Source organism: Lithobates pipiens, unplaced genomic scaffold (genome assembly GCF_037356315.1).
Source record: "Lithobates pipiens isolate NorthernLeopardFrog02 unplaced genomic scaffold, aLitPip1_a1.2 Scaffold_3, whole genome shotgun sequence".
Lineage (NCBI taxonomy): Eukaryota > Metazoa > Chordata > Amphibia > Anura > Ranidae > Lithobates > Lithobates pipiens.
The window spans coordinates 134703603-134730351 of NW_027507790.1; the positions used below are offsets into that span (position 1 = coordinate 134703603).

At 43.7% G+C, this 26749-nt stretch overlaps 1 protein-coding gene across 4 annotated transcripts in view; it reads right to left on the reverse strand.

Moving 5' to 3' along the window:
• FER (FER tyrosine kinase) overlaps positions 1 to 26749 on the reverse strand; it is a 491045-nt gene that overhangs the window by 157502 nt on the left and 306794 nt on the right. For all 4 annotated transcript variants that reach the window (XM_077462310.1, XM_077462308.1, XM_077462309.1 and 1 more), the window contains 3 exons: positions 18079 to 18135; positions 11612 to 11727; positions 3575 to 3669 (listed from right to left, as the gene is read on the reverse strand). In XM_077462310.1, coding sequence (XP_077318436.1) covers positions 3575 to 3669; positions 11612 to 11727; positions 18079 to 18135 — 268 coding nt within the window. The remainder of the gene's footprint in view (positions 1 to 3574; positions 3670 to 11611; positions 11728 to 18078; positions 18136 to 26749) is intronic.

Genomic DNA, 26749 nt, shown 5'->3' on the forward strand with positions numbered 1-26749 from the left:
AAATTTCCTGTGCCATCCCCAAAACATCAGCGATCCACATCCGTGTTTAACAGAGGGAATGGTGTACCGTTTATCATAGGTCCTGTTGACTCCTCTCCAAATGAAGCGTTTATGGTTGTGGCCTAAAAGCTAAATTTTGGTCTCATCACGCCAAGTGACTTTGCGCCAGAAGGTTTGAGGCTGGTCTCTGTGCTGTTTGGCCTATTGTAAGTGGGATGCTTTGTGGCATTTGCGTAGTAATGGCTTTCTTCTGGCGAGTTAACCATGCAGCCCATCTATCTTCAAGTGCCTCCTTATTGCATCTTGAAACATCCACACCACATGTTTTTTTTTTTTTTTTTAATAAAATTTTATTGAAAAAGGCATAGAACAAATTGTACATAATACAGAGGCGAAAATTTTCTCATTGAAATAGAAAGATCGAGTGAAAACAATCATACAGCTTAGGGTTTGGTAGTAACTAAACAGTGTGTACATAGCTTAAGGGAAGACTAACCATTCTCCCCGAAGAAGGGAGAAGGGGAAGCTTCAACTGGATGGATCTGGAGGTCAGAAGGTAACCTGGTGTGTTTTATAAAAGCGAACTACAGGATAAAATAAAGTATATACTGAATATGAAATAAAATAAATATGAAATAAAATAACCGTGGGGGGGGATTGGTCAGTAGCAGGTGCAGTTCATTGCATAGTGGGGGGGGGGGGAGAGGTGCTGCACAGAGCCCGGCTGTCCATAGAAGGTGAAGAGTCCCCGTGTGGGGGGAGAGAGAGTCAGGAGCACAGAGACCCGCTTGGTACGGTTTCAGGTTGCAGCGATTATCGCCGTTGGCGCGTGTCCCTTATGGATGAAGGAGTGGTCCTCAAGGTGGGCTCGTTCCTGTGGGGTGAGTTTAGATGCCATATAGAAGCCCCATCTGTTGTGAAAACGTAGTTTGGCTTTGGCGTTGAGAAAGCTAGTATTCAATTTGTCCCGGAAGAGGAGATGCATAAGTTCTCTGTCTACTTGTGGAACAGAGGGTTTAGTCGTGGTTGTCCAGTTGGCTAGGATGGTTCTCCTAGCGAGTAACAAGCAGAGCAAGGCCCACTCCTTGCCCAGAGGTGTGGGGGTAGCCGACCAGGGGAGTAGTTTGGGGTCCCAATACCCAAAGATAAGGAGTAGCGGGTCCTTGGGGAGTTTCAGGAGTGTTATCTTGAAAATAAAAGCCAAAATTCCATCCCAGAATGAGGAGATGACCAGGCAAGACCAATAGCGGTGGGTAAGGGAGGGTCTTGGATGCTGGCATAGAGGGCACAAAGAAGCAGCAGATTGACACGAAGGTGAGGAATGTAGAAAAGGTATGTGTGCTCGATGTACAATTTTTAGTTGGGTTTCCCTCCAAGTTTCATTTGGTACCAAATTATAGACTGTTTGGAGTCCGTGTAGGATCTTATCCACAATATCGGTACTTGGGAAATCTTTGGCCCAGTTAGAGACCGAGGAAGATTCCAGAGAGGGTGTAGTATTCAGTAGTAGAGGTTTGTAAATATCAGAGATGCCATAAGAGTCTTTGTGGAGAAGTACTTCGATGAAAGAGGATTGGAATCTTGCATGTTCCGCTCTGCAAGTTTTCTGCAAGAAGCTGAGGCATTGGCCATGGTGAAAAGCGGAGGAATCCGGTAAGGAGAACTTGACAGCTAGCCGGTGGAAGGGAAGTGCTCGACCAGAGTCCGGGTCACATAAGGAGAAGAAGGTGTCGAGGCCCTGTTGACGCCATGTTTCATAGGGTTGGCGGTCCAACCCTGGGGTAAAGTGCGGGTTGCCTTGTATCGGGAGATGTCTAGAAATGAAGGGGGACAGCTTAAGGCTCTTCCGTGTTTCTCTCCAGGCAATAGCCGTGTCTCTCAGTAAAAGGTTGTGTTGCAATGACGGATCTAATTGTTTCCATTTGCAATGGAGAAGAGCAGCTAGGGAGTAAGGATGGGTCATTGCAGCTTCCAGTGGGTAATTAGAGCAGCGGGATTTTTGGGATATCCAGTCTAGACCTACCCTCAAAAGACATGCTAGGTTATACATTCTAAGATTGGGAAGGCTAATACCCCCTTCGCTCCTGGGAAGGTGAAGTTTAGAGAAGGCTATGCGGGGTCTTTTGCCTCGCCACAGGAATTTAGAGATTGCTGAGTTTAAAAGTTTTGTATCCTTATGTCTAAGGAGTAAGGGTATCGTCTGAAGGGGATACAGGAGGCGTGCAAAGCTGACCATTTTTACCAGGTGACACCTTCCCAAGAGCGAAAGAGGCAGATCCATCCAGTTGTCTAATTCCTGTATAAGTTTGGCAAAGAGGGGGGGGGTAGTTCAGGTGATAGAGAGATGAGGGGAGCCTCCCTATCTTAATGCCCAAGTACGTGATATGGGTTCTGGCTACTTTGAAAATGGAGTGGTTTGCCCATGTCGGGGGTGGAAGGGATCCCAGGGGGAGTATTTCGCTCTTGGAGTAATTAATACGCAGTCCCGAGCACTGTCTGAAACGGTCAAATAAGAATTTAATCGTGGGCATGTCTGTTGAAGGGTTGGCGGAGAATATCAAGACATCGTCAGCAAAGAGGGAGGTTCTTAATTCGTGCGACCCGATTTCGATCCCGTGTAGCGGAGCTTTATATTCACCACATGTTTTCATAGAGACCTGTATTTCACAAGCTATTTGTGAGTTTTTCCTTTGCATCCCAAACTATTTTCCTGGCAGTTGTGGCTGAAATTTTAGTTGGTCTATCTGACCGTGGCTTGGTTTCAACAGAACCCCTCATTTTCTACTTCTTGATTCGATTTTGAGCACTGCTGATTGGCATTCTCAATTCCTTGGATCGCTTTCTATATGCCTGTCCTGTCTTATACAGTTTAACTACCGTTTTCTGCAAATCCTTTGACAATTCTTTTCCCATGTCCCCATTCTTCTTGCTTTCCCCATGACTAAGAATCCAGAAACATCAGTGCAGCACTGGATAAAAGATCCAAGGGTCTGTCAGGAGTCCAGAAATTCATTGACCTTTTATAAATACACACACTAATTACAAGCAAACAGATCACAGGTGAAGATGGTTACCTTTAATAGCCATTCAAACTCCTTTGTGTCAACTTGTGTGCATGTTATCAGGCCAAAATCACCAGGGTATGTAAACTTTTGATCAGGATCATTTGGGTAGTTTCTGTTGTCATTAGGATTTAAAAAGAGTAAACACAGTTGATTAATAAAAGGCTTCAGCCAAACACTAACCATAAGTTTCCCTGTTGTGAACTGACCAAACTGTGCCTTAACTGGACAAATATTGCAAGATGTCAGCCCTGCTGTTTTCATATGCTACAAGGGAATACCTTTCCCTCCTCATTCACGCAACATAGTGTGTTCTGTGGTTAAAAGTACGTGAGCTAGGCAGAGCTGATCACATTAACGAAGATTTAAGCTTACTGCACAGCTCTGGCTTTCTTACAGGATTAACGGTTATTTTTTGCACTTATCAAACAGACATCATAAAACACTTTTCAATGGTACATTTAACAGTTCAAAGGGAGCAAAGAGGATAAGTTTAAAGACACTTAACTTACCCGGCACAAGTTCCATGACAATATATATTGGTTGTCGCTGTGTACATACTCCAATGAGTTTCACAATATTGACATGGTCATATTGCTTCAGTATCCTGTGTAAACATAGCAGAACAAAGAAAATATGTTTTATAATTATAGTACCCAAAATTACAGCACGCTCCACTTCTCAACAGGATGTGGCAAAGTCTGGAAACTTGAGGAAGAATTTGCTTGCACAGTCTCATCTATTGGTAGTGTGGTGAAAACAGCCCTACAATACGGGAGGTTGTGCATATAGCTAAAGGTGTGAAGATGCAAAGTAGGGCCTATCATACAAGAAATTCTGGCATTTGACTGACTAAAGCAGTGGTTCCCAACCGCAGTCATTAGGTACTCCCCAACAGTGCAAATGTTCAGGATTTTCTTTACCTTTCATAGGTGCTTTAAATCATAGTCAATGGTAAATTCCCAAAACATGGCCTGTTGGGGAGAACCCGAGTACTGAGGCTGGGAACCTAATTTTCACATTCAAATTTGAAACAGAGTAAAAATCAGTTGGCAAGAAAACTAGGAAGCGATTGTCAAATATACAGACCCTCCTGATTGTGTGATATCTACATAAATATTAACTGGCTGTGGGAATTTACAGCTCCATAATTCTATAGATCAAAAAAATAGGATCTTCATACTCACCTTAAAATGCTTTTCTCTGAAGTTAATTGATGGACACAGCTTCTTCATCTTGACCTTAGAGTTATATCACCCCTTTAGGAGAGGACTAGGCAGATCATCTTTAAAACAGCAAAACTGTACAGTACCGCCCAGGGGGCAGTGCTACCGGTTATGACCCATCACACTGCATCAAGCAGCTCAGTTCGTTAAAAGCAGTACAAAACATAAATAGGAGGGGTGGGTGCTGTGTTCATCAATGAACTTCAGAGAAAAGGATTTTACGGCAAGTACAAAAATCCTATTTTCTCTTTCATTCACTGACGGACACAGCATCTTCACCTTAGGGACGTGCCCAAGCAGTGTAAAAAAAACGAGGGGTGGGAACAGCAAGAAAATAACTCCACCCATAACAATCAGAGCTCCTCAATAGAGGAGTTGCAACTTGCAACAGCCGCTTGCAAAACCTTGCGGCCAAAGCAAGCATCCTTGTAAAATTTTGTGAAAGTGTGAATGGACGACCAGGTCGCCATCTTACACATTTGAGAAACAAACACTTGATGTCGGAAAGCCCAAGAGGCACCAATTGGCCTGGTAGAATGTGCCGTGACAGGAAAGGGAAGCGTCCAGCCCCTGATGGCATAAGGCTGACCCACAATCTGTCTGATCCCCACCGAAAAATGGTTGCCGACGAGACTGCCAGGTCCTTCTTTGGCCAGCCACCAATACAAACAGCGAGTGCGACCACTGAAAAGGAGCAGTAGAAGATGGATACACCTGCAGAGCCCGGACCACATCCAAGGAATGCAAAGCAACCGCTTTGGGATGTGATGGGCGAGGACATAAGGATGGAAGCACAATGTCTTCATTTAGATGAAAGGTAGAAACAACCTTTGGAAGAAACGAAGGCTGTGGGCGCAGCACCGCCTTATCCTTGTGAAGGATCAAGTAGGGAGACTTGCATAACAAGGCTGCCAACTCAAACTCTCCTGGCAGATGTAACTGGCACTAGAAAGACTACTTTCTGAGAGAGTGTCAATAAAGGAGTCTCCTTAATGTTTTCAAAAGGCGGTTTCTAAAGCACTGAGAGCACCAGATTCAAATTCCTATGGAGGCAGCGGTGGTCGAACCGGTGGGACCACACGTGGAACCACCTGAACGTACTTACCAATGAATGAGTGGCCAAGGGTCGCTGAAAAAAAGAAAGATAAATCTGATATCTGCCCCTTAAATGGTGCTTAAGGCAAGTTTCTGATCCACTCCTCTCTGCAAAAACAGCAGGATCCTGGAAATGGAGTATGTGCGCGGACCCCACCCCATCTCCTCACACATGGAGATGTAGGCCTTCCACGTATGATGATAAATCTTCAGAGAAGATGACTTCCGTGCTCTCAGCATAGTGGAGAATACCAAATCTGACAGACCTCGGTCCCTTAGCACCTGGCTTTCAACAGCCATGTGTCACAGATCAGCTGCGGAGCTGATCTGTGTCTCACCTTTACTGCAGTGGGTCGGCTGGCATCTGTTGTCCACTGTCAGGTGTTCTGCTCTGTGCACTCTGCAGCTATGGGCGTCGACGCCCTTTACCTGTTGCCTGATATATGTTTCCTTCCTGCTACTTCCTGTCCAGCCCCTCATGTGCTTCTCTATTTAAATTCCTTCCTACCTAGCTACCATTGCTTGAGTAACGTTTTTAACGCTCCCCTGTGTAAGCTGTTTTACCTGACTTCTCGTGAACCGATCTTCTGTGTACCGACCCGGCATGTTCTGATTACGTTGTCCGCAGCCCGCCCTGACCTTGGCTCACTACCTGGCTTTCCTTGCTTCATCCATCCACCCTTGTCTTCAGTGTCTTCTGGTACTTACCTAGCGAGCAGGGTGAACCCGGGGGTCATGACCTGGGGTCAGCACGCAGCTAAGTCCAAACCTTTGTGAGAGGGTCACTGGCGGAACACTGGCTGACTCTTAGATTCCACGCCCTGGGGGATCCCGTGTCACCAGCTCGCCTGTGGGTTCGCTGTAAGTAGTACCGTGACACCATGCCGTTAAAGCCAGTGATGGTAAAGCAGAATGAAGAAGTATTGGGCCTTGCAACAGAAGGTCCCCTCGCATCGGCAGTCGCCAAGGAACATCCGCCACCATTCGTACTATGTTGGCGTAACCACGGACGCCGAGGCCAATCTGGGGCAATCAGAATCACCAGAAATCCCCTTTGCCTCCACTCTGCGAAGCAGATGTGGTAGACGTTTGAGTTGGGGAAAGGCATAAATCAGCCGATAATGCCCCCATGGAGCCACCAACACGTCTGCCAAGTCCGTCCAGGGATCCTTTGACCTGGCCACAAACCTCTGTCCCTTTCGATTGAGTCGAGAAGCCAGGAGATCCACATCTGGCGTGCCCACCTTAGGCAAAGGAGCTGAAATACATCCGGATGTAGTGACCATCCCACTTGGTCCAGAATCTGACAACTAAGGTAGTCCGCTTGCCAGTTTTCTATGCCAGGAATGTACACAGCTGACAGAGGCGGCACGCTCCGCTCTGCCCACCGCAGGATGTGAGTGACCTCCAGTGCTGCAGCCGAGCTCCTTGTTTCTCCTTGATGGTTGACATACGCCACGGCGTTATCCGACTGGATCCTGACCGGACGCCACTGCAGCCTCTTTGACCATGTGGAGAGGCACAGCCTGATCACCCGAAGTTCCAGCACATTGATCGGCAAGTGGGATTCTTCCTGGGTCCAGCGACCCTGGGCCGACTGTATGCCCCAAACTCTCCCCTAACAGGTCAGGCTGGTGTCCGTTGTGATCACCGTCCAATAAAGAGGAAGGCACGACTTTCCCGACTGAAGGGCCCGAAACCTCAGCCACCAGGGCAGGGAATCCCTGACTATCTGGCTCACCCAAATTTGACAATCCAGGGATTGCAAGACTCGATATAATTGAGCATATGGTACCGCCTTGATGATGGCTACCATGAGACCCAGGACTCACATGCAAAAACGCAGAGACGACCACCTGCGGGACACCAACAACTTCACCGCAGCTTGAAGAGTCTGCAGCTTGTCCAAAGGGAGAAAGACTCTAGCCTCTGAGGAGTCCAGAAGCAAGCCCAGGTACTCCAGGTGTTGAGTTGCCACCAACACCGACTTCTGTAGGTTCAGTACCCAACCAAACTCCCGAAAAGTTTGCATGGGGATTACCACATCCTCCCTTAATTCTGAGACGAAAGCTGCCCTCAGAAGGAGGTCGTCCAGGTAACCCACGATTGCGATCCCTTGCTGGCTTAAAGCCAAAATTGGGGCTAGCACCTTGGTGAAGACCCTCGGTGCTGACGCCAGGGTAAAAGGGAGAGCTACAAATTGGAAGTGCTCGTCCCCGACCGCAAATCGCAGAAACATCTGATGCTTGATGCACACGAGAACATTCAAGTATGCGTCGATGTCCAGGGATGCCAGAAAATCTCCCTGATGGAGTGAAGCGACCACTGAGTAAACTGATTCCATCCTGAACCTTTGTACTTTCCCAAAGCTGTTGAGGGCCTTGAGATCCAGAACCGGACAGACCCCTTGCTTCTTTGGGACTACAAACAGCTCCAAATAGCCTCTCTCTCTGGAAGCGCAAGTCCGCTAGTGCTTTCTTAGATTCCTGGTCCGCAGACCAGCATTTCAGCCAAATCAGGCAACGTAGCACTACTGCTAATACTGAGGCTCTAGAGAGCAAGGGGGTCGTATCTAAGGCCGCATCACAGACATACTTAAGGCCCTGCACCAACTGGTCTGCCAGCTCCATGAAGACCGAGGTAGCCTGTTGCTTCTCCACCTCATAGTGCAACAATTTAGCCCATTCAGTAAGCGTCTGTGACACCAGGGCCGTGGCTAACACTGGCCGCAATGCTCACCCCACCACCATAAACATGGACCGGACAACCTCCTTGAACCTCCTGTCGGCAGGGTCCCTCCCTCTGGAATTATGGTTACCTTATTTAACCTGAATACCGGGGGGGTCAACAATCGGAGGCGATGTCCATTTCTTCAGGAAACTCTCTTCAAATGGGTAACGCACCGCCATGCGTTTCAGCACTGAAAAAAGCCTGCTGCAGTTTTCCCCACTTCTTGTAAATAAACTTATACAAAATAAGTTGGGTAAGGAACACCTTAGCCATGTGGGCCGGCCTGTGGGACCCAAAAGGGACCGACGCTTCTGTAGATGCCCCCGCCGTTTCCTCCATCTTTAGGGTATCTGACACCACTGTGATAAGTGCTCATATAAGCGATTTTTCCTGCGCTGACCCAGACACGGTCACTCTCACTGTCTGAACGGTCCTGGTCCGCATCCTCTGACATGTCAGAACAGGGGCTGCCTGCCACAGCAGGCCCGATTCCAAATCAGAGCTTTCCCCAGAAGACGGCAGGGGAGGGCATTTTTTTAACCCCCTTGCGTCCACACGCCGCTTCCACCCTGGCAACAAAGGTCTCCAGGATCGCAGGTGCAGGGGAACCGGTTGCCATTACAGGGATGTCTGGGGAAGAAGCGCCAGCTTCTGACACCATGCTGACCCACACTCGCCTGTCACTACTTAGGGACCTAAGGCAAGTCACACAAAATGTCCACCCTCCTAGCTGCCACAGACTGAGGGGCCCCACGCAAGACTCACCACCCTGATCCAGGTACTGTGGTATGCTGCTGCTGTCCGCTCTCCCCTGTGTCAGCCACGAGGTGTTCTGTGTAAAAAGTGTGCTGTTCTAGAAGGAAACAAGCACCCAGCGCTAGAGGAAAAACAAGCTGAGGCTACTACAAAATGGCAACTAGACTTCCAAAAAAATGTCTAAAAAGAAAAAAACTGGCGCCCCCCCCCCCCCACATGGCATACACACCAAAACACCCCCCCCCCTCGTGGCCCAAAAACAGGGAAGGGGACGAGTGGACCTCCAAAACCCAACGCAGCCCCCTGCCAGGACCCAGAGCACCCCCCCCGGGAGGACCCCCAGTCGGGTACGTGCACCACACCCCCATGTGCTCAGTCGCACAGTGGCCCATAGCATGGGGAGGAGGAAAGGGACAGGGAGAGAAGAAAGGGAGAGTAAGAGACCCCCTAGTCGACCTCCAAGGGAATGCCCAGCTGCTCCATCCTGCCAAGACAGGTGGAATCATACTTACCCCTCCTGTAGGGACTGCTGGACGCATTCCACGTACAGACCCATCGCCCGAGCAGTATGGGGTGGCTATCGGCCACGTCACACTGACACAGACAGCAGTAGCCCAGTCATATGTGTGCCCCGGAGCATATAGCTCACCGGCCGCCCCTGGATCAGACGGGTCATGTCATGGCCAAACCAGCGCATAGCTAAGGTCTGCTCACACTTGACGGCTGTTGATTGTAGATCACAGGAATCAAAAATGCAGAAAAAAGAAAAAAATTCCCAAGACCACTGGTCCCACCGGGAGCCAGGTCCTTCTCTTACACTAGGCAGTGGATGCAGTGTGAGGGGTTATAGCCAGTAGGACTGGCCCCTGGGCGGTACTGTGCAGTTTTGCTTTTTTTTAAGATGTTCTGCCTAGTCCTCTCCTAAAGGGGTAATATAACCCTAAGGTCAAGATGAAGATGCTGTGTCCATCAATGAACGAAAGAGAAATGTAACCACTTGACCTCCGGAGGGCTTTGGCCTCTTCATGACCAGGACATTATTTTCTGTTCAGTAGCACTGTGCTAATTTACCTAGAAACTTCTTGGTCAGGCAACACTGTACGCTAATGCAATTTACATTATAAATAAAGATTTATTTTGGTGGTATTTAACACGCACAGCCTAAAGCAGAATGATGGCCGGGCAGGGGCCCCATTGTCCTGACAGGACATCACATGACATCTTTCAGAACAAGCCACTGTGCGTGCCCCGGAGGTGTGCAGCGCAGCACACAGCATCCAATCACAGTAAAGAGTCTACTAGTTTCCCATGTGATCGGCTGTGTCCAATCTCAACTGATCACAGTGTAAAAAGGAAGTATCAGGTTATTGGCATTCCTCTATTCACTGCTGATAGGGCGTGAGTATAGGAGAGCCAATAAGCGGCTCAACCAATTTTGGAAGGGGGGGACATCTAGGGTATCAGTGCCACCTACCCATTAGTGCTGCATATTAGTGCCTCAACAGTGCCGCCTCATCAGCGCACATCAGTGAAGCAGAAAAATTACTTATTTACAAAATTTTGTAACAGAAACTAAGAAAAGTTTTTTTTGTTTTTTTCTCATATACTATATACGCTATATACATGCTATGTGTTAGAAATATCTTATAAATTGACAACTTTGTGTAAAAAAAAAAAAAATAGGCGTTTTCAGTTTTTTTTTTTTACACATCTTCCAAAAACTTCTGGAAAAAAATGAACCGTTTAAAAGACTCATTATGCCTCACAGATTATAAATTGGGGTGTTTTCTTTCCAAAATGGGGTCATTTTGTGGGCAATTCCATTGTCCTGGGCCTTCAAAAGTGTAATAGGTGGCTGTGAAATGAGATGTGTCATTTTTGCTTGTAGAACGCCTGAAGGTACTACTGCTCTGTATGTGGCCAGGCTGTGTAAAAGTCTCAAACATGTGGTATCGCCATACATGGGAAGAGTAGCAGAATGTATTTTGCGGTATAATTTGTCATATGCATATGCTGTGTGTGAGAAATAACCTGATAATATGACAATTTTGTAAAAAAATTATAATAAAAAAAATCTTAATTTTGCAAGGAATTGTGGGAAAAAATGACAACTTAAGAAAAACACACCATGCTACTTAATACCTTGGAATGTCAACTTTTTTAAAAGGGGTCATTTGGGGGGTATTTGTACTTTCCTGACTTGTTAGTGTCTCAAGAAATGAGATACACTTGATATACTGAAGGCCTGATCAGATGATCAATTTTCAGTGATTGGCACCATAGTTTGTAGACTCTATAACTTTCACAAAGACCAAATAATATACACTAATATGGGTTATTTTTACCAAAGATATGTAGCAGTATAAATTTTGGCCAAAATTTATGAAGAAAAATTACTAATTAGCAACATATGACAGAAACAAAGAAAAATGCATTTTTTTCACAAAATATAAGTTTTTTTTATTTACAGCACAAAAAAGAAAAAACCCACTAGTGATTAAATACCTCTAAAAGAAAGCTCTATTTGTGTGGAAAAAAGGACGCAAGTTTCATATGGGTACAGTGTTGGATGACTGAGTAATTGTAATTCAAACTGTGAGTGCGCTGAAAGCTGAAAATTGGTCTGGTCAGGAATGGGTGTAAGTGCACTGTATTGAGGTGGTTAAAACACAGTGTATTGCTGTACAATTCAAGCATGTCAAAGGCCTTTTTTTTGTTTACTACAGACTAAACTGAACTCACCTGGCTTCAGATAAGAATTTTATTTTTAGCTCCTGAGGAAGATCTTCCTTACACGTTTTCACAGCAACTGGTGTTTTATCTTTTAAGGTTCCTTTGTAAACTTCACCAAAATTGCCCTATAGCAAATTAAAATGGGTGATATTAGTAAAGATCACATACTGGACTCTTTAACCTCTATGGATAGGCAATCAAGAAGAATGGATTTAAAGAATAAACATTACCTGGGCATTTACAGAATTAAGATTTTTTTGGACATTTCCAGCAGCTTACCATGTCCCTATTTCAAAAATTTTCCTTTGCTCATTAACCACTTAATAAAAGCGGAGGTCCACCCTAAAATGGACCTCCGCTCATCGGAATCCCCCCCCCTCCGGCGCCACAATTGGCACCTTTCAGGGGGGAGGGGGGTGCAGTTACCTGGATAATCCAGGTAACTGCACCCACTTCCGGGATAGCTGTCTGCGGAAAGGGGCGTAGATTACGCCCCTTTCCGCAACTGCCCGCCCCTTTGCGCAAGTGCTCCGCTGCCTGCTGGGAAACACACAGTTCCCACAGGCAGCGGGGACCGTCCGGATTGCGCCGCACGGCTCGCGCATGCGCAGTAGGGAACCGGGAAATTAAGCCGAAAGGCTCCATTTCCTGATTCCCATACCCAAGATGGCGGCGGCAGGACCCGACAGACGACCTAGCGATCGGCTTCGGGTGCCGACATCGCGGGCGCGCTGGACAGGTAAGTGTCACTATTTTAAAAGTCAGCAGCTGCAGTATTTGTAGCTGCTGGCTTTTAAAAAAAAAAAAAAACGCGGAGTCCCGGTGGACTCCCGCTTTAAGGACCAAGCCTCTTTGAGATTAGTTTTTTTTTTTTTTTTTGCTAAAAAATTACTAACCACCCCCGAACATTATATATATATTTTTTCTAATGACCTAGAGAATAAAATGGCAGTTGTTGCAATACTTTCTGTCACACCGTATTTGCGCAGCAGTCTTACAAGTGCACTTTTTTTTTTTAACCACTTCCCGACCAGCGCACGACGATGTACGTCGACAGAATGGCACGGGCAGGCATATTGGCGTACATGTACGTCCAATCTTCAATGCCGCCCTGCCATCGGGAGCGCGCCGCCGGCGGCGCGCTCCCGCGCTGGTCGCGACCCCCGTGAGTCCGGTCGCGGGACCCACGATCGTCTCACGGGACGGCTGAATGGAGGAAATGCTGTGTAAACAGAATTTCTCCATTCTGCCTAGCAACTAGTGACGCTGATCTCTGCTCCATGTGATTGGAGCAGAGATCAGTGTTCACTAAATGAAAGCCCAACCCCCCCACAGTTAGTTACACACCTCTAGGAACACTTAACCCCTACACTGTCAGTGTCATTTACACAGGAATCACTGCATTTATATAGCAGTGATTACTGTATAAATGACAATGGTCCCAAAAATGTGTCAAAAATGTCCGATGGGTCCCCCACAATGTCGCAGTCACAATAAAAATCGCTGATCGCCGCCATTACTAGTAAAAAAAAAAAAAAAAAAAAAAAATTATTAATAAAAATGCTATAAAACTATCCCTATTTTGTAAACGCTATAACTTTTGCGCAAACCAATCAATAATTTTTTATAATAATAATTATTGAGATTTTTTTTACCAAAAATATGTAGAAGAATACGTATCGGCCTAAACTGAGGGAAAAAAATGTTTTGTTTATATATTTTTGGGGGATATTTATTATAACAAAAAGTAAAAAATAATGCGTTTTTTTCAAAATTGTCGCTCTATTTTTGTTTATAGCGCAAAAAATAAAAACCGCAGGGGTGATCAAATACCATCAAAAGAAAGCTCTATTTGTGGGGAAAAAAAGGACGTCAATTTTGTTTGGGAGCCACGTCACACGACCGCGCAATTGTCAGTTAAAGCGACGCAGTGCCGAATCGCAAAAAGTGGTCTGGTCTTTGACCAGCAAAATGGTCCGGTCTGAAAATGAGACAACAGTAAAGTTTGCCCAATTTTTTTTTATATATTGTGAAAGATGTTACGCTGAGTAAATTGACAGTCAACATGTCACACTTCAAAATGGCACCTGCACGTGGAATGGCGACAAACTTTTGCCCTTAAAAAAATCCATAGGCGACGTTTATAACTCAAAGCAGGCAACCTGTAGAATTTTTTAGAGGAGGTCTAAAGCTAGAATTATTGCTCTCGCTCTACCGATCTTGGCGATACCTCACGTTTGGTTTGAGCACCGTTTTCATACGTGGGCACTAATCACGTATGCGTTCGCTTCTGCAAGCGAGCTTGGCAGGATGGGGCACGTTTAAAAAAAAAAAAAAAAAAAAAAAATATCTTATTTATTTTACCTTTTATTTTTACTATTACTACTATAAAAAAAAAATGTAATTTTTATTTCTAGATTGTAAGCTCTAACGAGCAGGGCCCTCTGATCCCTCCTGTATTGATTTGTATTGTAAGTGTACTGTCTGCCCTCATATTGTAAAGCGCTGCGCAAACTGTTGGCGCTATATAAATCCTGAATAATAATAATAATAATAATATTCCTATTACAAGGAATGTAAGCATCTCTGGTAATAGGAAAAACATGACAGACAAAAACAAAAAGACCTCAGATCTCATATTTACACTAAAATGCAATAAAAAAAAAAGGCCCTTTAAGAGCTATGGGCAGAAGTGATGTTTTGACGTCACTTCTGCCCTGCAATGATATGCAGATAGGTGGGAGCCATCTTCCACTCATTCGTCTCCATGTCAGGCTAGGGAGAGGACCCAATCGTCTCCGCTGCTACCGACGGCTCTGGTAAGTGGCGGAGGGCACCGGAGCGATGAAGCGGACCGCCTGCTGAAGAAGAGGATACCAGGGTTATGGCAGCTAGCTGCTGCTATAACAACGATATTCCTCTTCAAAGTACTGACGTATAACGACGGCGGGCGGTCCGTAACTGGTTAAACAGAAAATCAGCATCAGTGCTGCTTAACTGTGCAGTTAGCCATACACCATCAACCATATAGTGAAAGAGTCTGCCTGATTTGATACAAATTGTAAGCATAGTGTATGGCCAGCTTAAAGGTGTTGTAAAGACAGAAGGTTTTTAATGGATTCCATGCACCAAGATAAAAAGCCTTCAGTGTGCAGCAGCCCCATACTTACCTGAGGTTCTCTGTCCAGCGATGTCCATGACTAGTGTCTAGTGTCAAATGTTTTCCAAGGATGAAGGGGACAGGGCCTAATTCTGTGTGTAGTGAGGGGGGCCAGTGTGTCCAATGCGGCTAGAAATGAAGTGTTGTAGAAAGCAGTGGCTAGGTTGGTGCACGACAGGTGTGCGATTTTGTCAGAGGTGGTCAATAGCAGAGTAGAGAAGAGAAGGGTTGAGATAGCGTAGGTTTCTACTGGTAACCATTAGGCGGCTGGAGGGAGAGGAGGTGGAGGAGAGGGAGAGAGTGAAACTAATAAGGTAGTGATCAGAGTGAGGGAAGGCTCACCTATAGGTACAGTAAATATCTCAAAAACGTGCATCGTTTAAAAGACATTTACTTTCGATGTAGCCGGTGACTTCACCGTGTCATGCACTCCGAAGGAATGGCATACCTGTGCCGTAAACGGTGATTCCCACATGGTAGTGCTGTCATCGCGGCTTGGCCATTTAGAAAGTACGACTAAGTGAAGATGGAAGTGCCTTCAGCAGTAACAGCGCACTGCTGGAGGGGTTTGTTTTTAGGGAAGTCTGTCATAATGTGCTATGCCCCCCTGAAGACGTTATTCTAACGAAACGTACGTCAGATGCAGTGCAAGGTCACGCAGGACATCCGTTCGTTCTGGCTAACAACACGAGTGTGTGGAACGCACGCCATCTGTAGTAGACAGCGTGGATACCTTCAGTATCACTCAAGATTAATGCCAGCAGCCCCAGTGCCGGGAGAAAGGCACTTTTTCAAGTAAGGAGCCATTTGGCTGTATATTATTTTAAATTTTTTTAATAAAACTGTATTACGCTATGGAGGCTCTCCATCTGTTTTTTATATACTGTACCTACTGTACTTGTCTGTGGAGGAAGGCTGAATTTTTATTAAAGGTCAAAAGGCATGTGAGCAGGCACAATCCTGCAGAAGCGATCATTGACTTACTTTTTCAGTAAATTGGTCAATAAAATCTGGTAAGCTGAACCATATACCATCACTTATTTGGTGTGGATGATCAAGGCTTTGGTGAAGGATCACGTAAAAAGCTGAGGCCACATTTTTTTTACACAAGAGATTTGTCATCATTTTGTGTGGACTAATCACATCACAGTTATAGAAGAACTTTTCTGATATAGTTCAAATTGCAAGGACTTTAATATTTTAGTTATTGCAAATTGCAGCAAATGCTGCCACTGGGGTGTTATCACATGAATGTGTTTTTTGTTTAATTTGTTGTGTTGTATTCATGATGGCGAATGCACTATGACTATTTGCACATAATTAATACATACCATAAGTAGCAAAATTGATTAATAAGAAGGTTACTGTTCACGTTGGTGATTAATATTCTTGTTAACTAGCATCCCCTGTGTGTTACTTATATTCTGAATCGAGAAGTGTACTATTGTATTCTCTTTTTTTAGGGGAGCAGCATTAGAATATTTTTGAGTGTATATATATATGTATATATATATATATATATATATATATATATATATATATATATATATATATATATATATATTTTTTTTTTTTTTTGACCGGTTTCTTTTTTTTAATTCCGTTTACTACCGCTTTAAGTAAAGGCTAGCAAAAGACAGCCTTGTACATAAGCAACAAAATAAAACCTCTAATGGGTTTAAAATGAGCAGTTTACTAAACAGACAATATAAAACTAGGGTCCAATGGGATCAAGGGCGACCAAATATGTGGAAAGTAACCCCTTACACAAAGTCCCTTACCAAAAAAGAAAATGGGAGGGTCCTCTAAAAAAGAATGGCCAAGGCCAAAATCTGAACCTTGATGGCACTTTAAGCCAAACTCTAGGCTTACATTTCACTTTACATAGATTGGGCAAAGCTGGCCCAAACAATTTCCTTTACTAATTGGTGCAGCTGCTGTAAGTGCAATATAAATTGTATGTAGCATCAGCTACACAGGCATGTGTTCTGGTCTTTCCCTTTTATTTGCTGCTGGAGCAGTTGTAGCTGCAGGTTGAGTGCTTCCCAACCATTCACAGGTAGCCTTGTATTCTCATGAATTATTCATCTTTATGAATACAAGGCTTCCTTTGGAAGGCCAAATAATGCCACAATCTTCACCGCAGCCAGTCAGAGAAAGCCTTGTTTTAATTGATAAAAGGCTTGTGTGTTGAAGGTTGACAAGATGTCATGTTGGGAAAGTCTTGAATGAAATTGGGCAACTGGTACAACCACAAGGCCTAAAAATCTTACGGAGAATTGTGGGGTTCTATTTGACCTCAATTCTCAAGCAAAGGCCCTGAAAAAAGGAATTTTATTTTCTGGAAGGAAAAAAACCTTTGCTGTGGATATGTCCAAGACCAGACCCAAGTAAAATATTCAAAAAGTAGGCAGGAGAGAAAACCCAACAGAAAACATAAGAGCATTTGAATTGACCTGTGGACCTTTGCTGACAGCTAGAAGAGGTGTGTCCTTCAGGATAAGGTCATCTAGATAACCTATGACCTGTGTACCCTGAGTTCAGAAAAGGCCACGATTAACCTTATAAATACTCTGGGAGCAGGAAATAGGCCAAAAGCCAGTGTGACAAACTGGACGTGATTGTAGAAAGAGCTGATGAGATGGATAAATAGGAATATATAGATAAACATCTTGGGGCAATTACCAACCCTGAGGATGCCATGTAAAATTTTTGAACATGAAGGTACAGTATATTAGGAGGTGTTTTAAGTCCAAATGGGACAAATACCCCAGCTGGGCTTTAGCATCATTAACAGGTTTGAGAAAAATCCTTTTGGCACATGTTATGGGACTACTGGCAAAACTACTCCCTGGGACAAAAGATGGTTCAAAGCATTTTGAAAATCTGACTGCCCTTTTGTTGATTTTAAAGAAGAAAAGGGTGACAGGGGTAGAAAAATACGGGAAAGAAAATTGTCCTCCAAAACTGCCTCAATGTCCTTGTCATATCCTTCTGTGTCTGCCTTGTCTTGGGTAGGCAAATCAGTATCCAACTCAGGCAGAGAAAGGGGATTAGGAGAAGAGGCATGGCTTTTTGGAACCCTTGGCAAAGATGGGCAAACACTGAAAAGTAAAATCTGGATATCTGGCAAGTAATTCATTCATTATGCAACAATAAGTTTATATGACTGTTTTGTTACAAATATTCTGTTTAGTGGTAAGACATTGAATGAGTTTGCATCAGTTTATATCTTTTGTATATTGTATACATTTTGCTTATGTTCTATTAAAAGGAAAGAGAAAGCATTTTATCGCTATCCACCCTCTTTACTTACTTTTCCCAGTAATTCTCCTAGTGTCACATCTTCATGATTGAGGATCCACTTTTTATCCTGTGAAAATAACAAAAAAAAAAAAAAATCATATCCCACTGAAAATGAAAAGATCACCCAAATAGCTGAACAAAAACGTAGCGACTATTACAATAACTACCACACAGCCAAAGCCATGTAAAAAGCTTGTAAAGTACATCAGCACTACAGGAAATTAAAAGCAACATAACTGCAGTTTCATTTTAAAGAGTAAAGTCTGCTGCATGATGGTATATTCATAAACACTGCACAGCATGTGCCATTTCGCAATGATCCGGATATGGTACAGTCTGTTTTCAGAAGCTACTTTCATGGCAGTAGATAAGAAAAATGTGTTGAATTTATAAGATATTTTCTTTTGAACTTGAAATGACTACAGTGTTGTTTTTCTTGTTTAATACAAACAAGTTCTTCTATGTGTCACAATCTACATAAAATTGGAATAAATTGTTATTATGAACAAAATAATGGAGAACAATAAATAACAAAAGCAGAAAAAAACAGTGCAAGTTGTCAGTAAGTTAGCTTCTAAAAGTAACTGTTGAGCTCAAGTCCTGTGCCAAGAACGTACAAAGGTTACTCAGTGGGCAACCTAATAAGTCAGCAAAATAGTTACAATTATAACCAGTTTTTATTATTTTAATAAGAAACTTGTACAAATTTGTAAATACATTGGATTTCCACACTCTGCAATTTGGATGCATTTGCAGCTTGTTATCCATACCATAAAGTAGACAAGAATACACACCAAGATAAGATGTAAGACACAAGAAATAATGCTCCCATCAGGAGCTCGGATTTTTAAGGTGCCAATAACACAGTTTTGGAAACACATATTAAAATTCATAATCATTAATTTTGTTAGTTTAAAAATATAGATGTAGCAAAAAGATATACCTTATTTATCGGCGTATAACACGCACTTTTTTCCCCTTAAAATCAGGGGGAAATCGTGGGTGCATGTTATGCACCGATCCCCCACCGATTGTGAGCCTGTGGGCAGCTTTCGGTCCCCTTCGGCCATTCTCGATAGCTTTCGGCCGTTCTCGGCAGCTTCCCGACATTATTGGCGGCCGAAAGCCGCCCGAGAATGGCTGAAGGTGGCCGAAAGCAGGACATCTGGCTCTGTATCTCAGCGGCGCCATTTTTAAATAGCAAAGCTGAAAATGACACTGACAAGGCTGCAAATGACAATGACAAGGCTGCAAATGACACTGACAAGGCTGCAAATGACACTGACAAGGCTGCAGATGCACATTGATAAGGCTGCATTGATGGGCATTTAAATGTAAGTTTTTGTTTTCCTTAATCTTCCCTCCTAAACTTGGGCTGTGTGTTATACGCCAATAAATACGGTATATACACATATATACATAGGAGCACAGTTGTTACATTAGTTAACGAATGTGATCAACGGTTAGTAATAAAGGTGGGGTTATAATAAATTCAGCTTCTTCAGGGTACATTATCACACTGCTGTTCACCATCGATAGACGAACTTATCTAAAAGGAGGAAAATCGAAAAGATCCATATTTAAATATTCAATCAAACTTATCCAGTGTTTTTATCTCAAACGGAGGCTCCCTCAGTAGAAGCCCAAGAATAATCTGGCAGTGGCAACAGATCTGTTTGTCCTCTCTTGCGGCCAGTACATGAATCTACTTGGTGTGCATTCCTCTTTATGTTTGCTGAATATTTAAAGGATCATTTGGATTGTCCTTCTTTTGGAAAAGTACACCTACCAATGGTAAAAAGCGGTGTGATAATTAATTTACACTGAAGAAGCTGACATTGGCGAAACATGTTGGATTTATCACCCCACTTTTATCACTAACAGTTGATCACATTCGTCAACTTCTGCAACAACTTGTGCAGTAAACTTATACTGCGCTCCTATGAATATACAGTAGCTCACAAAGGTGAATACACCCCTAACATTTTTAAAGTATTTTATTAGATCTTTTCATGTGACAACATTGAAGAAATTATACTTTGCCACAATGTATGGTGAGTGTACAGCTTGTATAACAGTATACAATTGCTGTCCCCTCAAAAAAAAACTCAATACACAGCCATTAATGTCTAAACCGCTGGCAAGAAAAAATAATCCCCTAAGGGAAAATGTACAAATTGGGCCCAATTAGCGTTTTTTCCTCCAAGGTGTCACGTGACTTGTTAGTGTTATGCCGCGTACAAACGTAGCCGACTGTCCGCCGGACTTTCCGAACGGGCTATTTGCCCACACACGGCACTTTTTCAATGGACTAATACGGCGTACAAAGTCCGCTGGACTATCCGCCATACTTTTGAAATGAACGAACTCGCCCACACACGCGGAGGAAAGTCCGCTCATTTTGAGCGCGTCTCCAGGTAGCCGGGGCCAGCGAGGGAGGCGTCACTGGCCCTGTCACCTGGTATGGACTTAAAGGGGAACCCCAACGTCTAAAAAAATTGGCGTGGGGGCCCCCCCAGGTCCACATCAGACCCTTGTCCGAGCACGCTAACCGGCCAGCCAGGAAAGGGGGGACGAGCGAGCGCCCCCCTCCGAGCCGTACCAGGCCGCGTGCCCTCAACATGGGGGGGTGCCTTGGGGAAGGGGCGGCCGCGCGGACACCCCACCCCAAAGCACCTTGTCCCTATGTTGATGAGGACAAGGGCCTCTTCCCGGCAACCCTGGCCGTTGGTTGTCGGGTCTGTGGGCGGGGGGCTTATCGGAATCTGGGAGCCCCCTTTAATAAGGGGGCACCCGGATACCGGCCCCCCACTTTATGTGAATGAGTATGGGGTACAATGTACCCCTACCCATTCACCTGTACCTCTTCTTCTCTTCAGACGTTGCCTCGTCGCTCTCTCTGCTCACAATGACGGGGACCGGGCGTGCGGCAACTTATATAGGGACATCACCGGATGATGTCCCCGCCCAGTATGATGTCACAGTCCCAGCGTCCTCTGGGACTGTGACATCATACTGGGCGGGGACATCATCCGATGATGTCCCTATATAAGTCGCCGCGCGCCCGGTCCCCGTCATTGTGAGCAGAGAGAGCGACAAGGCAACAACTGAAGAGAAGAACAGAAGATGGCGGTGGCGTACTTTCAGGTAAAAAAAAGTCTGCCGGAGGCTACACACGGGGGGGGGATTGCCCGGTGGACTTGAGTTTGCCGGACTTTTCCACCCGATTGTTTGATCGTGTGTACGCGGCATTACAAGGTCTCAGGTGTGAATGGGGAGCAGGTGTGTTAAATTTGGTGTGAACACTCTCACTCCCTCATACTGGTCACTGGAAGTTCAACATAACACTTCATGGCAAAGAACTCTGAGAATCTGAAAGAAAAGAATTGTTGCTCTACATAAAGATGGCCTAGACTAGAAGAAGATCGTGAAGACCCTGAAACTGAGCTGCAGCATGGTGGCCAAGACCATACAGTGGTTTAACAGGACAGGTTCCACTCAGAACAGGCCTTGCCATGGTCGACCAAAGAAATTGAGTGCACATGCTCAGCTTCATATCCAGAGGTTGTCTTTGGGAAATAAATGTATGAGTGCTGCCAGCACTTCTGCAGAGGTTGAAGGGGTGGGGTGTCAGCCTGTCAGTGCTCCAACCATTTGTTGCACACTGCATCAAATTGGTCTGCATGGCTGTTATCCCAGAAGGAAGCCTCTTCTAAAGACGATGCACTAGAAAGCCAGAAGTTTGCTGAAGACAAGCAGATTAAGGACATGGATTACTGGAACCATATCCTGTGGTCTGATGAGACCAAGATAAACTTATTTGGTTCAATGGTGTCAAGCGAGTGTGGTGGCAAACAGGTGAAGAGTACAAAGACAAGTGTATCTTTGCCTACAGGCAAGCATGGTGGTCGAAGTGTCATGGTCTGGGGCTGCATGAGTGCTGCCGGTACTGGGAGCTACAGTTTATTGAAGGAACCATGAATGCCAATATGTACTGTAACATACTGAAGCACAGCATGATCCCCCTCCCCTCAGAAACTGGGTCACAGGACAGTATTCCAACATGATAATTACCCCAAACATATTTTCCAAGATGACCTACTGCCTTGCTAAAGAAGCGGAGGGTAAAGGTGATAGGCTGGCCAAGCATGTCTCCAGACCTAAACCCTATTGAGCATCTGTGAGGCACCCTCAAACGGAAGGTGGAGGATTGCAAGGTCTCTAACATCCACCAGCTCCGAGCTGTCACCATGGAAGAGGACTCCAGTGGCAATCTGTGAAGCTCTGGTGAACTATATGCCCAAGAGGGTTAAGGCAGTGTTGGAAAATAATGGTGGCCACAAAAAATATTGACACTTTGGGTCCAATTTGGAAATTTTCACCGAGGGGGTGTACTCACTTTTGTTGCCAGCGGTTTAGTCATTAACCACTTCAGCCTCAGAAGATTTTACCCCCTTCCAGAGTAGAGCACTTAACAATTTGGCACTGACTCACTTTAACTGAATTGCGCCCTTTTTTCCCCAAAAATAGAGCTTTGTTTTGGTGGTATTTGAACACCTCTGCATTTTTTTTATTATTTGCACTATAAACACAAAAAGAGTGAAAACTTTGGGGGAAAAAAAAAACAATATTTTTTATTTTTTGCTATAATAAATATCCCCCAAATTTAAACAGAAAAAAAAAAAAAAATTATTCATCAGTTTAGACCAATATATATTCTTCTACATATTTTTGGTAAAAATAAATCGCAATAAGCATATATTGATTGGTTTGTACAAAAGTTATAATGTCTACAAACTATGGGAAAGCTTTATGGCATTTTTATTATTATTATTTTTTTTTACTAGTAATGCCAGCGACCTGCGATTTTTAGCAGTATTGCTACATTGCGACAGATTGGACAAGTTTGACACATTTTTAGGACCATTGTTATTTATACAGCGATCATTGCTATAAAAATGCACTGATTACTGTGTAAATGTCACTGGCAGTGAAGGGGTTAACATTAGGGGGCAATCAAGGGGTTAAATGTGTGTTACCTCAGTTTGTTCTAACTGAATAGGGATGGGACTGACTAGGGGAGGAAACATACTATTGTTCCTACAAACGATACGTCTTCTCTCTCTCCTGACAGCAGAGGGATGACCATGCTGGCTCTTGTGCACGTGATCGTGCCTGCCATGCATCGGGTCCCCCGCCATGCAGTGCGCGCCCTCTGGCAGCCGCTAAAGGGAGGGACATATCCATATGGTAATTTGACCACGAGAGCCATTCTGCCGCAGTAAATATGCGTGAGCCAGTCGGCAAAAAGTAAAAGGGGTTGTAAAGATAAATTTGTTATTTGCTAAAAAGCTTCCTTTAAGCTAATGCAGTGCTAGTTTACTTAGCTATTCCTTCGATTTCTCGTCTAAATGTCACTAATCCTTGTTTGAAATCCTCACTTCCTGTTGGTCTTCATGGAGCTTGTCACCGTCATTTGAGCCGTTTTGCTTGGTGGTGAGTGATCGTGCTCGCCCTCCCCAGGACTACAGCCCTGCATGGAGACGCGCTCTAGGTATCACAGAGAGACAGGGGCTGGGGGTTAGTGGGCGTGTCTATGCATGTGAACGAGAATGTTGGATGAAATATACATAAAGGGCACTGCACATGCACGGTGCCGCTAAGCACAATGGGAAATGTAGTTCCGTGGTTGCCGTGACGTCACTTTAATGCATGTGCACCGCAAACCCGGAAGTAGAGGAAACAATCGCTGGAGGATAGCAGGACAACGGTTATTACATACAAATTTAACAGATAATAAAATATTTTTGGAGGAAATCAGATTATTAGAAATCATTATGAAACAGAGAGTGGTGGTAATAGGTTAAAGCATTTTAATCTTTACAACCCCTTTAATGGCTGTGTTTTGAGGGGACAGAAAAATTACACTGTTCTACAAACTACACTCACTACTTTGTAGCAAAGTATAATGTCTTCAGTGTTGTCACATGAAAAGGTATAATATAATATTTACAAAAATATGAGGAGTGTACTCACCTTTGTGAGATAATATATGTGTATATAGTAAAAAAAAATATAAAATCTGTACTTGGTGTAAATAAGAAAAAATAGCAGCCACTTAGCAAACTGATACCAGTTAGTAAATTATAAAAGGGGGAAAAAATCCTCCTCCAGTGTAACAATATCTAACATTCAAAATGAAAAGGTGTCCATGTGCAAAATAAAACTGAATCTTAACCACTTGACCACTGAGCACTTAAACACCCTTAATAACCAGACCAATTTTCAGCTTTCGGTGCGCTCACATTTTGAATGACAATTACTCAGTCATGCAACACTGTACCCACATAAAATTTTTGTCCTTTTTTCACACAAATAGAGCTTTCTTTTGGTGGTATTTAATCACTACTGGGTTTTTTATTTTTTGTGCTATAAAAGAAAAAAAAAATTTTTTCTTTGTTTTTGTTATAAAATTTAGCAGATTAGTAATTTTTCTTCATAAATTTTGGCCAAAATTTATACCACTACATATATTTGGTAAAAATAAGTACAAATTGGTGGATATTATTTGGTCTTTGTGAAAGTTATAGAGTCCACAAGCTGTGGTGCCAATATCTGAAAATTGATCACACCTGAAGTACTGACGGCCTATTTCAATTCTTGAGACCCTAATATAATATAAAAGTACAAATACCCCCCAAATTACCCCTTTTTGTAAATAAGACATTCCAAGGTATTTAGTAAGAGGCATGATGAGTTTTTTGAAGTTGTAATTTTTTCCCACAATTCTTTGCAAAATCAAGATTTTTTTTACTTTTTTTTTTTCACAAAATTGTCATATTATCAGTTTATTTCTCACACAGAGCATATGCATACCACAAATTACACCCCAAAACACATTCTGCTATTACTCCAGAGTATGGCAATACCACATGTGTGAGACTTTTACACAGCATGGCCACATACAGAGGCCCAACATGCAGGGAGCACCATCAGGCGTTCTGGAGCACCCAGGACAATTCTGACATTTCTCTCCTACATGTAAAAATCATAATTTATTTGCTAGAACATTACATAGAACCTCAAAACATTATATATATTTTTTTTAGCAAACACCCTGGAGAATACAATGGTGGCCGTTGCAACTTTTTTATCTTGCACGGTATTTGCGCAGCAATTTTTTTACGCGTTTTTTTGGGGGGAAAAAAACTGTTTTATGCTTAAAAAAAGAACAAAACAGTAAAGTTAGCCCAAATTTTGCATAATGTGAAAGATGAAGTTATGCTGAGTAAATAGATACCCAACATGTCACTCTTCAAAATTGCACATACTCGTGGAATGGCGCCAAACGTCGCTACTTAAAAATCCCCATAGGCGACGCTTTCAATTTTTTTACTGGTTACATGTTTTGAGTTACAGAGGAGGTCTAGGGCAAAAATTATTGCTCTCGCTCTAACGTTTGCAGCGATACTTCACATGTGTGTTTTTTTTTTTATTGTTCATTTTACTTTATTTATTTTAGTTTGACATTTTTTTCCCCAAAAATAAATTTTTTGATCACTTTTATTCCTATTACAAGGAATGTAAACATCCCTTGTAATGGGAATATGGCATGACAGGTCCTCTTTACAGTGAGATATGGGGTCAATAAGACCCCACACCTCACCTCTAGGCTGGGAAGCCTGAAATAAAATAAAAAAAGATCCTGGCTTTGATCGTACTGGCGAGTCGGAAGAAGCACCGGAGGGCGGCGGGGGTGGGGAAGATGTCAATGACTGGGTATCTCTGGGTAAGGCAAAGTATTGCAGATTATTGGCAGGGTATTGCAGAGTATTGGCTGGTATTGTACGGCAGAGTATTGGCGGGTACGGCAGAGTATTGGCGGGTATTACAGAGTATTGGCAGGGAATTGAGGGGTTAAAATCGGTGCGCAGCACTGTGAGCAGTGCAGATGCAGCCCACAGCGCTGCTGACACCGATCTCTTCCCCCTCTGCTGTACCGATCGATAACATGACGCCGGTTTGTTTACAAGTGATCACTCCATCATTTGACAGAGCGATCACGTGGTAAATGGCTGCGATGAGCGGCCGTTTACCGTGATAGCGCACGCGAGAGAGGAATTCTGAGAGGACGTCATATAACGGCCTCCCAGAGTTAAGAAACCGCCCTGTAGCCATCATTCGGCTATGGGGCGGTTGTTAAGTGGTTAATAATGCAACACAAAAATTCAAAAATGATTGCAAAACAATCCAATGAAGGAATGATCCATGCAGAGTGAAAGTAAAGGGATATTTCACCAGCAGCACCCTCATACACTGGCTTCTTACCAGAGGTCCAATAAATTATAATGGTCAAACAGGCAGTGGCAAGCTTATCCAGGTGGGTAAACATCATATGGATCACAGATCGTATAAGGGAGACGGACAATGATATAAAAAAAAAAAGGGGGAACTCCCATAGTGAAGCCCATTATGACATAAAAACAATTTATTTTAAAAGATGGCTACAATTACCTTCATACAAAACATAATAAAAACATTTGTTAACAAATGCCTTTTATATTTTCTATGAAAGTAATTGTAGCCATTTTTAAAATAAATAGTTTTCCTGGTGACGGATTCCTTTACTTTCACTCATCAAGGATCATTTCTTCATTGGATTGTTTTGCATTTATGGACTG